The sequence below is a fragment of the Myxine glutinosa genome, chromosome 7 (assembly GCF_964187855.1).
Source record: "Myxine glutinosa chromosome 7, kmMyxGlut1.1, whole genome shotgun sequence".
Classification (NCBI taxonomy): domain Eukaryota; kingdom Metazoa; phylum Chordata; class Myxini; order Myxiniformes; family Myxinidae; genus Myxine; species Myxine glutinosa.
Window position 1 is genome coordinate 54273095 of NC_136267.1, and position 15133 is coordinate 54288227.

Genomic DNA, 15133 nt, shown 5'->3' on the forward strand with positions numbered 1-15133 from the left:
AAAAAATTAATAAATAATAAAAACAACATCATTCGCGAGTGGGGCCAGGTGAGGACTTTCGGTAACAAGGTACAATGGATGCACTTCAAGCTTCAAAAGGAGCAAGCACGATCTGTTCGGCTGGTGCACCACAAGCCATGGCGGCGAGATGTGCTCTAGGGCCTGAAGGCATTCTTTTTTTTATTGGGGCCGTCCTGTGTGCAGGACTGCCCTTATGGTGGCACCTTCCACAAGCAGTGGTCTGCCGATGGCGGGACTCACTGTAGGCGAAAGCTGCTAGACGACCCGCCATGCTGGAGATCTGGAAAAAGAATGGGTCCACGAGGGCTGGGTCTGTGCATGCAAACAGAGTGAAATGCGACCCCTTTGGACAAAGATCATTCTTTTCCTCTTTATCACTCTTTGTCTTGCTAGCTTGCTTCATGTTCCACTCTCTTGATCTCTCTCGTTTTTCGTCTCCCGCTCTGCTTCGTTGTTGCTCAGGGAGGACTACTCTCTGGAGACGTGGGCGCCACCTCACAATCCCTCGCCTCCACTGCATCCATAATTCCTGTTCCCAAGCTGGAACATCGCCCTGCACACCACACCACTCATCGTGCCTTAGGGAAGTCCTAGCCTGCTTCACCCATCGTTTCTTAGAAAGTGGTCTCTGGTGCATAGCGGGGTTAGTATTGTTCATTATTCATCCTTGTAGATAAGTTTGTGTCTCCACATCCATATTTGTGTCTGACTCGCATTGTTTGTTCCGATTTGCATGTCCCATCCGCCTTTCTCTCTGTACTCATCTATATAACCCTATTTGTGAACGTCTGTTTGTTCGGTTGTGCATCACGGATAGCCTAAGGAAGTGACTTGGAGAGGTAAGGGGGGGTCCATGGTGGGTAACCTTTCACGACAAAAATCATGGGCGCATCAGATTTAGACGAGGAGCATGCCCAAGCGGCGTGGCTTCCTCTGATTATAAAAACCCCACTACACACACGCGACTGACTATTTTCCGGGCAACGCCGGATAACTCTGCTAGTTATAAATAAATGTAAGAAACATTTTCCATCCTTCTGATTTCCATGCGTGCCGCTGCCAAATTCAGTTCGTTTTGGTTGACCTTGGGGAAGGGTAAAGTTGTAGATTTATTTCACTGAACGCAGTATTTACAAACCTGTTGGCCATTCGGGGGATAACAGATCCCGGCACAGATGTCCTGTGTTAACGGAGGCTGTCTGACGTGGCAATATGTTGTGATCAATAAAATTTCCAAGAATGCCTTTAGCGGGCCAAAATGGGTACTCCCATTTTGGGAGTACCTGCCACCCTCAGGACCTGCTAGTTTGATAGATAGACAAAATGCCAGTTCATTCGACCAGTATTTGGGGTCCTATGCACCAAAGATGTCAAGGTTAGCCTTTTATTTTTTATTTTGGATGCCTAAAAAGCTCACTGGCAAATTTATTGACTCCGTTGAATTATTACTGCTGGGGAATTGAGTCTCTTTTCCATAATTGTTATGATTTTTAATCTACCTTTCGTTGGCTAGTGCTGAGTTGGTTACAAGTGTGCTTGTTTTTCATTATGGGTGTTGTCTTGCAGAGGCCCTTTTTGGACAACCACCTTTTGCTTCAAAGTCCTTCACTGAGCTGGAGGAGAAAATACTGAGCAAAGAGCCAATAAAAGTAGGTTAAAATGTTTGGGCTCATGTAACTCTTGCATCCAAAAATTGAGCAATATTTGTTCCTCATACTTCACCCTTCTCACGCCCTTTATTGTTATCTCTTCCAAATCTCAAATGTTCATATAGTTTGGCAGAAAAACATACAGGTATGCAAACTTGCCTCTAAACCGTCTCGCTTGGGTTTAAATCTCATCTCAGCTAGAAACTGTCATCCGGGTGTTTTGTGTGCAGCGAGAGGCATCACTGATTGTGCCGTTCTTTGTATGGATGTTATGCCAGGTGTCCTGTGTGTCAGCACAAGTCTGTGGATGTTACAGATTCCACAGTGTCATTCGCGAAACTCGGCGAGCTATCACCGACATCCTGAACAAATTACAAATGCCTGCTCTAACCTTCAGGGGGCACCGCATACAAGTGGCACAGCCACACTTCCTGATGATGCAACCCTCAGTTACATGCTGCATATGAAAGGAAAGGGTGGAGGGAATTCTTGTATCATCAGTAACTATTAGAACGATGTTTGCACATCAAATAAGTGAGGGGGGAACAGCCTTGCATCAATCCATGCAGGTATCCCCTAGATGTTTGTCATAATATACTTCCAGCAGACTCTCAATAGACCAATGGATATAATGTGGTGAATTGGTTACATCGCTCTGTCTTTTTGAGATTTAGAACCTTAGTAAAACTTCATCTTTTCAGATGCCTCCAGGAGTACAACCATCTCCAGAGTGCTGTGACCTGCTGTATCAACTGCTGCAGCGCAGACCCGAGGACCGTGTCTCCTTCCCAGAGTTTTTTCAACACACATTCATAGACCTGGAACATATGGCCTCATCTCAAAGCCTCAAAACAGCGGTAAAGATGCTCAACTCTTTTGCATATTTGTGTGATTGATTTTTTTTGTTGTTGTTCATTTGCATAAGAAGTATGTTTTGCCTAGTAGAACTGTTTTAAAATCCGATATGCTTTGAACCTATGTAGCTAAAGCCCCATTGAACCTATGTATCTGATTTGGTCTCTAGATCAGGTAACATACTGCACTTATTATTGTCGGGATGCCATTTGCAGTAAATGTGAGTCACATGCTGCAGGAGACACCTGGAAACGAAAACAAAGTCAAAACCTTGAGAAATGTTATTTCACTTGCAGAATACTGTATCGCTGTATCCCATTTCCTTTTTCTTTATTTCATTATGGTTTGAATTTGGGCTGGCAAGATGGCCTAGAGGTACAAACACTCGCCTCTAAGTTGTCTATTCTGGGTTTGATTCCCGACCCAGCTATAAACAGTCAGTCCGGTGTTTCGCAGACAGGGTGATTCATCAATATGTGCGCCGTTCCTCCGATGGACATTAAACGGGCGTACCGTCTGCCAGCATTAGTTGATGGATGTTAAAGATCCCATGGTGTCCTTTGCGAAGAGTAGGTGAGCTATTGCCGGCACCGTGAACATATTACAAATTCCCGCCAGAACTAGTCCAACGTTAAGCCTGGCCAGCCGGTTCATGAAGACTTGGGTCAAGCTTCCCCAGGCCGACCCCACAAGAAAGGTGGGATAATAGTGGCCGTTAAAAGAAAAACAAAGATTACGGTTTAAATTTGGAACTGATTAATTTGTGGACACCATGTACTGCATATACATTTTTTAATATATAATTTTTACGGTGTAGCCCATAGGGCAAAGCTCTCGAGAACAGTGTTTGTCTCTCCATATGTCCCGTCTGAGAGCTCCAGATAACCTCCTAGTCAACGTTAAGTGAATGACGATTACATGTATAATGTATATGTGTATTTGCAGACATCTCTGCTCACACGTGCTGTGCAGAAAGACAAGGATGGTGATGTACATGTTGCTTTGGCTTTGTATCGTCAAGGCCTGGAAGACCTCATACCTGCCTTGCATTGTCAGTTTCCTCCGTTTGTACCTGCTCAATACAGCTTTTCTATTAATTTGTGTATTCGTATCACATTCTAATTGAATTGCTTCCTATCACTGCACCTCTTCATCCCAAGTCACTCTCTTACCACACTCTTCCCTCATCCCTCCCTATGCCACCCCACCCCTTTTCTTTTATTTCCTTCATATCTAGTCAGATAGATAGGTTCCCTGTTTGAGTCGGTCAGATAGATGCATCTACCGTGCATCCCGGTGTGTACCCCGGTTTAGAATAGGTACACCGTATCCCTGCGCATCGTAAGAGGCGACTAAGGGTTGGCGTCAGGAAGGGCATCCGGCCATAAAAACATTGCCTCAAACAGGGAACCATGATTGTCATGGGGCCCGCAAGGCTAACCCCCGCTCTAGCGGGGAAAATGGCCTTAAAAACCGATCATTCATTCATTCATTCATATCTAGTCCACAAACACTGATGTTGTTAAAGCACTAGCAATGCTATTGCTTTTGTTTGCTTCAAATAGCATAACATAACACCACAAGCATCACATCGACCGTGCATCATACTAAAATACACCATTTTGTGTCTGTCTGTCCATCTGTCAGACGAATTTTTGACGCCAATACATTCCGTCGTTACTTATCCAATCTCAACCAAACTTGACAGGATGACCAAGGGTTTTTTTTTTTTTTTTTTTTTTTTGTATACAAGATCGAGGCTCGTGAAAGAGCGAACATTAATCACACAGAAACACAAACCGACACATAAAACATATAACATCGGGAGCGGTAGACAAGATGGGGAGAGAGGGGGAAGGACACAAACACAACATTTGAGAGCAGGGACCGAGAGACCGAGAGACATGGAGACATCGAGAGATCTGAGAGAGGGCGAGGGCTTTGGGGGGGGGGGGGGGCATGGGAAGGGGGTGGTGGGAGAGGTATAAAACATATGGACACTGCCAGGACTTCCAGGAAAGAAGTTGGAATTTCAAACAAGGTGGATCTGGGGTGAATTAGCGGGGGTAGAAAAGATCAAGGTTTTGGATGGGGGAAGATAAGAGATGGTGGTGAACAGCTGTTTTAAAGACCTGGAGGGAGGAGTAGGATTGAAGGGAGTGAGGGAGTTTGTTCCAGAGGTGGGAGAAAAGAGGAATGAAAGAGTGAAGGTGAGCAGAGAGCCGAGATTTTGGCAGTTTAACCATCAGAGGGTTGCTGGCAGATCTTGTGCGACCTGTAGGAATATTTGGGGGACAGAGCACAGAGAGAGCTGGGGGTGCAAGGCCGGAGAGGAGTCGGTAGAAGACAGAAAGACCACCTACCTGCCTGCGGTGAGTGAGTGAAAGGCCCTCAGAGATAGCTTCATCGCGGGAGATTCCAATAATTCTGAAAGCTTTGGTTTCAACAGCGTGAAGCCGAGCTAGGTGTGAGGCAGGAGCACCGGCCCATAGGGGAGAACAGTATTCCATTGAGCTGCGGATGAAAGCCTTGTATGTGGTGAGGTGCTCAGGTGTGCCGAGGAAGGACTTCGCACGACGGAGGATGCCCAGTCGGCGACTGGCTTTGGAGGCCAGCTTGGAAATGTGGTTTTCCCAAGAAAGATCATGGCAGATTGTGAGACCCAAAAGCTTGAGCGACAGAACTTCTTGGAGAGGATTGTTGAGAAAGTAGATGGGAGGGTTGTCCAGTCGATCTTTTCGGAGAGACATAGTAAGAGTGTGAGATTTGTCAGGATTGAAAGACATGTTCCACTTGTTTGACCAGTCTGTGATTTTGTCCAAGTCTTCAGAGAGTGAGGAGGCTGCAGACTGCCGATCTGAGGGAAGAGGAATGGAGCGGCAGAGAGTGGAGTCATCAGCAAAGAGATAGAGGATTTTCAAGAGAGTCAGAGAGATCATTGATGAAGACCAGAAAAAGCACGGGGCCCAGAACACTGCCTTGGGGAACTCCAGCCTGAACAGGAAGAGGAGATGAGAGAAACCCATTCAGGGCCACACGTTGACGACGACTAGAGAGGAAGTCCGCCAGCCATGCGTGGAGATTTCCATGGATACCAAAGGAGGAGAGTTTGGTGAGCAGAGCGGGGTGCCAGACCGTGTCGAAGGCACGTGATATGTCGAGGGAGACAGCTCTAATTTCCTGTTTGGCATTGAGGACCTCCATCCATTGTTGAGACAGCAGAAGCAGCATGTCCAGAGTATGCTGCTGGGTTACATAATGAAGGTTGTAGCGCATTCATTTGCCCCCTCCCCAAGGGAGTTTTCTCCCCCGAGCGGGTTTTCCCCGCCATTGCCGTCAATGGGATGCGTGTTGAGGTGTATAGCCATAATACGTTAGCTTTATCGTGGCGTTTTCCAAGGCCGCTTCGAATAACAAAACTAATGATAATAGCGTAATATTAATGTTATTACAAAACAATATTAATACCAATAATATCCCACCTCCCCAATGGGTTTTTCCAGCGAGTCAACGTATATAAATAGCTTATCATCGCGTTTTTGTGGGAGCAACGGCCTCTACCAGAAGTAATGAACAGTAATGAATATTATGAACTACAAACAAGTATGATTAGCTTTTTAAACAGTCGCTAATGCTGTTTATAACACTAAAGAAAGAAATTTGGAGGAATCCCGGCATGCGTGAGGTAAGTTTTACTTACAGAACTGAGCGAAGATCTACTGTACTCTAGGTACCCCACAGGTGTTGGGTTAATAACATGGCCCTTTCTGCCGCTACCGTGGCATTTTTCGTAGCGAACTTTTGAAACTCACTCCTTCTGTTTAACACTAGAGTCCCTGTATATAGAGAGTTGTGTCAACTCAAATTTGGACGCCATTTTGTGTCTAAGTGTGTCGGATTAGATATACATGTACATTCGCGATATGGGGTGATATATTCTAAACCTGCTAAAAAAAAAAATACTACACATATTTAGTCTTATTATTACATACAGGTGATATTTGTTTTGTCAAAAACTCAGCTATTGCCGTGAAAAAGAGCTGTGTGGTGATATTAAAAGTGGTATGGCAATGCACATTACAAGCCAACACTGCATATAAGAGCTAACATTATAAGTAAGACAAACCAATGCTGTCGTTCTCTGAATTTTAATAACTTTTAGAAAGGAGTGTGGGCATATCCAATATTTTTAAAAGGGTGCCGAGAGCAATTCCGGTGTAGGACTTCCAGCCGACATAGTCTAACACACTTAAAACAAATTCTGTACGTGGTATTGCCATATTTCTATAGTGTACAACTTTAGTTTTATCGACATTTATATTCAATTTCCATTGTAATGATTTAACAAGCTGCAAGTCAGCTTCTGTCTCTGACATAAGGAAAACGTCATCGGCATCTAGTAAGATTGAAACGTTCATTTATTACTACACCCTTGCCCAGAACTCTGATGGATATTGCCTGATCGATTAATATGTTTCATAGCTGGCGACTTAATTAACACTTAATTTTCGACTGCGCCAAGCCGTAATTAAACAGAGAAAAAACTTTTTAAAATACCTGCAGTGTGCACGGTTCGTCGAGTCGAACAGATATGGAAAAGCACAGATAAGACGTCGTATTCACCATAACTTGTTTAATTTCACCAGGAACACGATGAGGCCAACACAGTAAACATTCAGTACAAAACTTGGTTCATACATTCAGTACAGAACATGATTCATACATTCAGACCGTAAGAAAACTCTGCCCGTAATACAACACTCTGACCAGACTAACACTTCATCCCACTACGTTCACTCCTCACAAGTGAAACTCATCACTACTCCGTTCACTCCTCACAAGTGAGACTCATCACTACTCCGTTCACTCCTCACAAGTGAGACTCATCACTACTCTGTTCACTCCTCACAAGTGAGACACCATCACTACTCCGTTCACTCCTCACAAGTGACTCATCACTACTCCGTTCACTCCTCACAAGTGACTCATCACTACTCCGTTCACTCCTCACAAGTGACTCATCACTACTCCGTTCATTCCTCACAAGTGAGACTCATCACTACTCCGTTCTGACTTTATCACTTGGAAATCTATACATCTTGTATTTCCCAGATTGGTTTGAACAACCAAAAGCAGAACAACCAGTCATTTTGTTTGGCAATAAACAACATTCCCGTACCAAGCTGACGTTCACGCACGGTGAAGTTAGACACAAAATGGCGCCACAAAATCACGTGACCAGAAATCTCGGGTCAGCGCATGGCGCAACTCTCTTTATACAGGGACTCTAGTTTAACACGAAACGGAAAGGGAGGAAGCCCGGGGTGTGCTCATTTACCAAGCAGCTAGCTAGCGCTTGCCAAGCCAGCCGTTCCTTAATGGTTTTGAATGGAGTGCTTGCTCGAATGCTTAATCCACTTGGCGATCTCTCTACAAGAAACTTGGTAAATGAGCACACACCCAATGTTTTTGAGACCAGACCATAGATCAACTGTAATCTATATACCCCAAAGAGGAATGACCCTTTCTGCCCCTCCCGTAGTTAGTGGGTGTACTCGTACTTGGAAATCTGCGATACGTGCTGTTTATGTTTATTTATTACTTGTGAAAATCGAAGATTTTTCAAGTACAGTATATTGGTTGGTCGTGTGCATTATTATCTGTCTCTGTGTCTGTCTGTCTGTCTGTTTGTATGTCAATCACCTACAAGTCACAATTTTAAACCAATCTTCATGAAACTACAAAATGGTAGAGTTGGTCATAAGCAAGAAGCTTATTTATTTTGAGGTCAAAAGGTCAACAACTCTGTCAATTTTCAATAAACCATCAATTTTCATCCAATTGATTTGAAATTTGAAGCAGACTTGCACATCAGGTCTGCAAATTTAACCACCAATTATTTTTGAGGTCAACATAGGCCAAAGGTCAACAACTTAAGTGCAATTTCTAAAATCCTCAATTTTCATCTGATTGACTTGAAATTTGAACAGGTTTTGCATATCAGGCCACTCAATTCAACCAGCAATTATTTTGCGGTCTGAAGGTTAAACGGTCAACATAGGCCAAAAGTCATCAATTTTTTAAAGGGATTTTGCAAGTATCGTGGTATGCACGACATGTCTTGTTTATTTATTACTTGCGAAAATCGAAGATTTTTCAAGTATATTGGTTGTTCTTGTGTTCCATTCTGTCTGTCTTCCCTGCCCTCCCTCCCCTGCCCGTGTCCACGTGTTCTTCCCTCCCCCACCCGTGTCCACATGTTCTTCCCACTGATCTCTACACCTGGATTGGTCACGACGGCTCCGTGCGTGAAGCCACCGGAAGTGCACTGTCCGCCATCTTATCTCCCCCAAAAGAGGCGAACTGTAGTAACACGCAACGTTGAACCGGGCCCGGCCGATTTTGCAAAATATATTTCTTCAAATATATTTCAACTTCTGTCTCATATTTTAATGGATTTTGAAGTAAATTACTGTTCCTATTACTCAATCGAATTCCGGAAAATCCCTTGGAGCTCCTTGGCAATTGCAATTGCAAGATCAATGCATATTATGAGGCCCGACACAGGGTTGGATCGGAAAACAAACATCGGCGTAACATCCAAGTTACATTAGGCTCCAGGTCACTTCATCAATAACAAAACAAAACTAAAGTCATGTTTTTTAATGTTATTTAAAATATGTTTTGTTATTTTAGGCAATTTTATGTTATTCTACGTTTCTTAATGTTTTAAAGGATTTTTAAAAGTTTCAACTTTCTTACGATTTTTAAGGGATTAAAAAAATTTCTTTTTATGCCGTTTTTAGTGTTTTTTAAGGTTAGGTTTTCCTCGACATTTTTTGTAGCGGGGAAGGGCAAAAATGGTGGGGGGAAGGGGGGGGGGAATTTTGGTTCAACATAAATGGGAGGGTCACAACTTTTAATGTACAAAAGGGAGTGCAGGGGAAATGATTTTTTTTTTGTGGGGAAAATTTGTTTTAGCATGGGCGAGCGATTTTGGGGAAGGCATATGTGAATAAATTTCCAAACTTAAAGGGTTTAATTTGTTGGTTTTTAATCTGTCACTCTCCAAAATAAGAGGTGTACCATTAGATTCTCAGGGGGAGCATGGAAGTTTTTATGGAAAAAAAAAAAAAAATCTTCACCCACTAGTTGAGACCAAAAAAAAAAAATCCTCGCCAAATGCTGCATAAAGATATACATATAAAAAACTTATTCTGCCTGACCCAAACTTCCACTCCCCCCCCCCCCCCCCCCTCCAATAGGCTTACATATTATTTCATTGCCCTTAACATTTACAGAACACTTTCAAAGAAATTAATTGGCCTAATGCAAAACATACAACAACAACAACATGCTTTTTAAAGGCCATTTTCCCTGCTAGAGTGGGGGTTAGCCTGGTCAGAAAGCAGTATTCAGGATTGCAAAGCAGATAGCGAAAGAGAGGTGTGATGTGATGGGGGTGAGTTGCTTGAAGGATGAAGTGGGACAAATCGTTGTCGACCCAGATGGAATTAAAGGAAGATGGAAAAGATATATGGAAATGCTGTTGAATACAGAGAATGAATGGGATGGCAACATAGAGAGTAACCCAGTTTTAGGACCGGCAGAGAAGATAACTGAGAAGGAAGTTGAGGAAGCGATAAAAGCAATGAAGGGTAGAAAAGCGGGAGGGCCGACGGGAGTTGTGGGAGATATGTTGAAGACAGCAGGAAGTTGGGGTGTGAAGAGAATGACAGAGATCTGTAATCTGGTGGTGAAAGAAGGCCGTATTCCAGTGGATTGGGAACTGAGTACCCTCATCCCTCTATACAAGGGGAAAGGTGACCCTCTGGAGTGTGGCTCGTACCAAGCGATAAAGTTATTGGAGCATGGAATGAAGGTATTGGAAAGGGTGTTGGAGAGGAGGATAAGGAAGAAAGTGAAGATCGACGAAATGCAGTTTGGATTCATGCCAGGAAGAGGAACGATAGACGCGCTTTTCATTGTGAGGCAGTTGCAGGAGAAGTACATGGAGAAGAGGAAGAAGTTGTTTCTTGGGTTTGTTGATCTGGAGAAAGCATTCGATCGGGTTCCACGCAAAGTATTGACATGGGCATTGAGGAAGTTAGGAGTGGAGGAATGGTTGATCAGAGTAGTGATGGCAATGTACAAAAGAGCGCGCACAGCTGTAAGGACGAAGGACGGGAACAGTGGTGAGTTTGAGGTGAAGGTGGGAGTGCATCAGGGGTCGGTACTAAGTCCACTACTATTTGTAGCTGTGATGGAGGTGCTGGCTCAGAACGTAAAGGAGGGTTTACCGTGGGAGTTGTTGTATGCAGATGATCTGGTGTTGATTGCGGAAAGTATGGATGGACTGAAGGAAAAGATGAACACGTGGAAGGAATGTATGGAGACAAAAGGTCTGAAGGTGAATATCGGAAAGACGAAGGTGATGGCAAGTGGTAAAGCATGTGGTGAGGTGGAAAGAACTGGGAAGTGGCCCTGTGCTGTGTGTAGGAAGGGTGTCGGAGTGAACTCCATTCAGTGTACAATGTGCGCTGAGTGGGTTCATCAAAAATGTAGTGGTCTGAGAGGGTCATTAACCAGTGTGGCAGCTACATTCAAATGTAAGGTGTGCACAGAGGGAGCTGCAGATGGACGAAATGTTGAGTTGGATCTTGGAGACGGCGTGAAGCTGGAAGGTGTGAAAACATTTTGCTACCTCGGAGACATGCTGAATGGAGAAGGTGGATCAGACTCTGCAACGGTTGCTCGAGTGAGATGTGCATGGAAGAGGTTTCGGGAATTGAGTGGCGTGCTGATGATGAGGGGAGTGTCGTTGAAGCTGAAGGGAAAGGTGTATGCTGCATGTGTGAGAAGTGTTATGATTTATGGGAGCGAGACATGGGTAATGAACGTAGAGCAGCAACGAAGGTTGGAAAGGGTGGAAATGCGAATGGTTCGACGGATGTGCGGAGTATCGTTGAGAGAGAGGAAGACAAATGATGAATTGCGAAAGATGATGGGAATAGAGCCTGTGATTGATGCTGTGAAGAGGAACAGGTTGAGATGGTTTGGTCATGTGTTGAGGAAGGATGAAAGTGACTGGTTGAGAAGAGTGATGGAAATGAATGTAGAAGGAAGTAGAAGACGGGGAAGACCGAGAAAGACTTGGCTAAAATGGTGGAAGAAGAAATGCGGGCAAGGGGGTTAACAAGGAGAGATGCAGAAAATAGGGCAAAATGGAGAAGATTGTCATGGGGACCGCAAGGCTAACCCCCTAATGCAAAACATGCATGTAAATAATGAGATGAAAATCACATAAAAGCTTGATGAGTTAAATTGCTTTAATTTCAAGATGCAGTACCTCTTACAACAAATATCAAAAAGACAACATTTACATCGTACACTATGTAGATTCATTCGAAAAATTTACCACATACATACATGGAAACCAGCGAACAAAACATTTTTCCAAAGAGTTTTTAAAATGTTTAAATGATATAAAATATTGAGTCTAGATAAGACTATGAAAACGTTTTAAAATAAATATTATCAAAGGATGTAGTAGTCAGGTTTGTTATGTAATTTCGTTCTTTTTTTGTGGAGATTAGCAAAACTATACATTTTTGGAAAGCTGATAGCACCAGGAATCCGAAAAACCATGTTTCCATTTGCGCAAATTTTTCTTTGGCGGCCATATTGGATTTTCAAAATGGCCACCATCGGAAACCTATTTTTCGCGATATCTCAACATCCGAACCACCTAGAGTGCTGATTCCAACACCTATACCCACATTTTTGGGGATGAGGAATCACATGAAGCCATCTAAAATAATCTACACCTACCCTGGGATACCAGGTGGCAGCCTACAGCGGATTTTCAAGATGGCCACTTTCAGGAAACATGTTTTTTTCTGAATATGTATACCACATTGAGTGATGTTTCGCTACATTGTGGCACACGGATCATAATTATGAAACCACATCCCTCATATATCCTAAACAGGTGATTTATGTATTCAAGAGGTAAGTATATAGAGATGAGGCTATACAATCCATAATTATACATGTAATAATTACTTTTATTTGAACATAGAATATTTCCCATAGATGAAATTTTATCTTTGTCAACATTCATCAACATTTTGTCCTCATAGGTTTTCAAATGTCCTCATCACTGTCGTCAGAGCAGAGAACAGGTTGACAGTCATCGTCGTTTTCACATTCGGAGCTGCACAAACACAAGTCTGTGCATGCCAAGTCATTGGCACGGCACGAACACCGTCTCGATGAGCAGTCTCCTTTGCACTGACATCTGACCATCTCAAGTATTGCTTTCGGTGCTGGTGGTACATCTGTCATTAGTGGTTTCAATTCCCCATCGTTGTCCTTGAAGTAGCCATGTTGCTGTGGATCCAGGAACACTTGATGTGCGATAGTAGCCTGAGCCCATACCCTTGCCTGAAGATGTACATGATCAACATGCTGATTTAGAGCCCCTAGCGTTGGAGGTAACTTGTGACTTTCAGTCATGTGTTTACAGAAGAGGTACCAGCGCAACTCCGGAATGCTGTTGATACATATTCCCTTTGGTACGTACACTGCACATACAAATCTTGCCAAGTTGGACATCTGATCTGCGGTCACATCTGCAGCATCACCGAGCATTCTCATGGCCTGTATCACGTCACTATCGGCTCTGACGAAAGCTTCAAACCATGTTGTTTTGCCTATTCGCGAAAACCGTCCAGTATTGTCTGCTCCTGTGAATGTGTGGAATGCTGGCAATGCCTTGGCCTTTTCGACGCCAAGATTGTTCCAGATTGGTTGTACTTGCACAAGGCCCGACACAAGGGAGACAGCAGTGTTTTTGAGCAGAACATCATAGTTAGCTATGACCAAGACCAGGACATCCGTATCAGGAGAGAAGAAGGTAAGCTGTTCTGCGTTGGGATTGCGGCGAGTTGCCAGCACTGCTTGGTGAATCATCAGAGTGTCTGCCTCCTCATGATTATTGGCGCTGAGGAAGCGCCTTCAGCGATTGACTTCCAGCCAGTGTAACGCTAATTCCTGTCACAGGAATTCGGAGATCATATAAGTGGGCGTGGCAGTTCCTGATTGGTTCGTGTTGGGGAACGCCTTCTCGCTGCCGACGTGACGTAAATTCGCGCACGCGCACTGGTGAAGCTTACTCAATCTTACTCGATCCCATATTACATGTACTTTCATTGCATACAAATTATACTTCCTCCTAGAAATTCCAAGCCCGAACCTCAGCGCAATCCAAGAGGATTCACTTGTTGTCTTCAAAATGCACGCCTTTGTTACTCTTGGCCTTTCCTGCTGCACATATAATTATCAGCTTGGAGGCATCTCTGTTGTACTCCAACGTTTTCTCAGCCAGATATTCTGCCAAATCTGACTTTGTCTGATCGTGTGACAAGAACCGCTTCATGGTGATGTGTTGGATCTTGGTATTGTCCTTCACTTGGTACTGGACTGGATTGTGCCCCCCTCGTCTTTTTTGTCTTGTGCTTTGCTTCAACGAATCGGCCTTGTAAGTATCAAACACGAGGATAACTTCGTCAAAATGTCTTGTCAGTGACATCAATCTGGTATTAAAGCTGACACTGAGATCTTCAACGGTTACTGTTGCAGCTGGTTTTGTCGACAATTTCTGTACAAGAACCATGGCGTCGACTACTGCTATTTTCATAGCTGCAGAGTTATGGACTTGAGCTTGAGGACTTGAGGTCGGAGCTAAGTCACCCGGAGCTAAGTCTCCATGTTTCACAAGGAGATGGATTAACTTTGACTTGTCAAGGCAAGGAAGCAGGTCACCGTTTGGTGCGAACAAGGCGCGAGGTGTAAGGGTGAATTCGTAGTTGCCTATTGCGTCTTTCTGGTCAACATCACGGCTTGATTTTGTCAATATCATCAGCCTTCCATACAAGTCTTTTGTTTCCTTCAAGTCGACTGACTTGTCCCTGAGCATGATCTTGGTCTTCTTCACACCAGACAAGTACATCGTGTTGTTTTCTTTTTTCACGGGTGCAAATAAGCTGACTGTTCCGTTGATTCTTTCGTCAACATACTCTTCGTACAAGTGTTGACCAATGTTGTCGATATTCAGGATTTGTGACGTGTGCTCCTCTGGGACATAGGCATGTGTGATCAAGTTGTATATGCTATTTCCTTCTGTGGTAAATGGATTGCCATGACTCATGATAGCAGCCTTGATCTTTTCAACCGCTGTATTGTTCAGATTCACTGCCCTCGGACTAAGTTCGTGGTGTTCTGTCACTTTGTCTGTTTTGGTGTCGAACTGATCTTTGAATTCTCTGGTCAGCCGTGACAATTCTGGATAGGCCATAAAGAATCTCTGCCTTGCATTGGCATTATTGGAGATGCCTGGAAGTCCAGAATGAACCTTCATTGCTCTGTTTTCCTGTTCACAAGCGTGGTCTGCACCGATTGATACAAAGGGGATGCTAGATTTCGTTACTGAGATATTTCCATTCTCGAGTTCCCTGTATGTGGCCGGATGCGTCTTCCTCAGGTCATACATATCTGCTATGTATCGCGGCCAAAGACGTTTGTATTTGATACGATCCATGGAGAAA

At 43.8% G+C, this 15133-nt stretch overlaps 1 protein-coding gene across 8 annotated transcripts in view; it reads left to right on the top strand.

Moving 5' to 3' along the window:
- The window catches only part of ULK3 (unc-51 like kinase 3), a 71309-nt gene that overhangs the window by 14180 nt on the left and 41996 nt on the right, over positions 1-15133 (top strand). For all 8 annotated transcript variants that reach the window (XR_013624083.1, XM_078781733.1, XM_078781739.1 and 5 more), the window contains exons 7-9: positions 1588-1670; positions 2372-2527; positions 3471-3576. Coding sequence is in view for 7 of the 8 variants with exons in the window: in XM_078781733.1 (XP_078637859.1) it covers positions 1588-1670; positions 2372-2527; positions 3471-3576 (345 nt within the window). In the remaining variant the exon portion in view is untranslated. The remainder of the gene's footprint in view (positions 1-1587; positions 1671-2371; positions 2528-3470; positions 3577-15133) is intronic.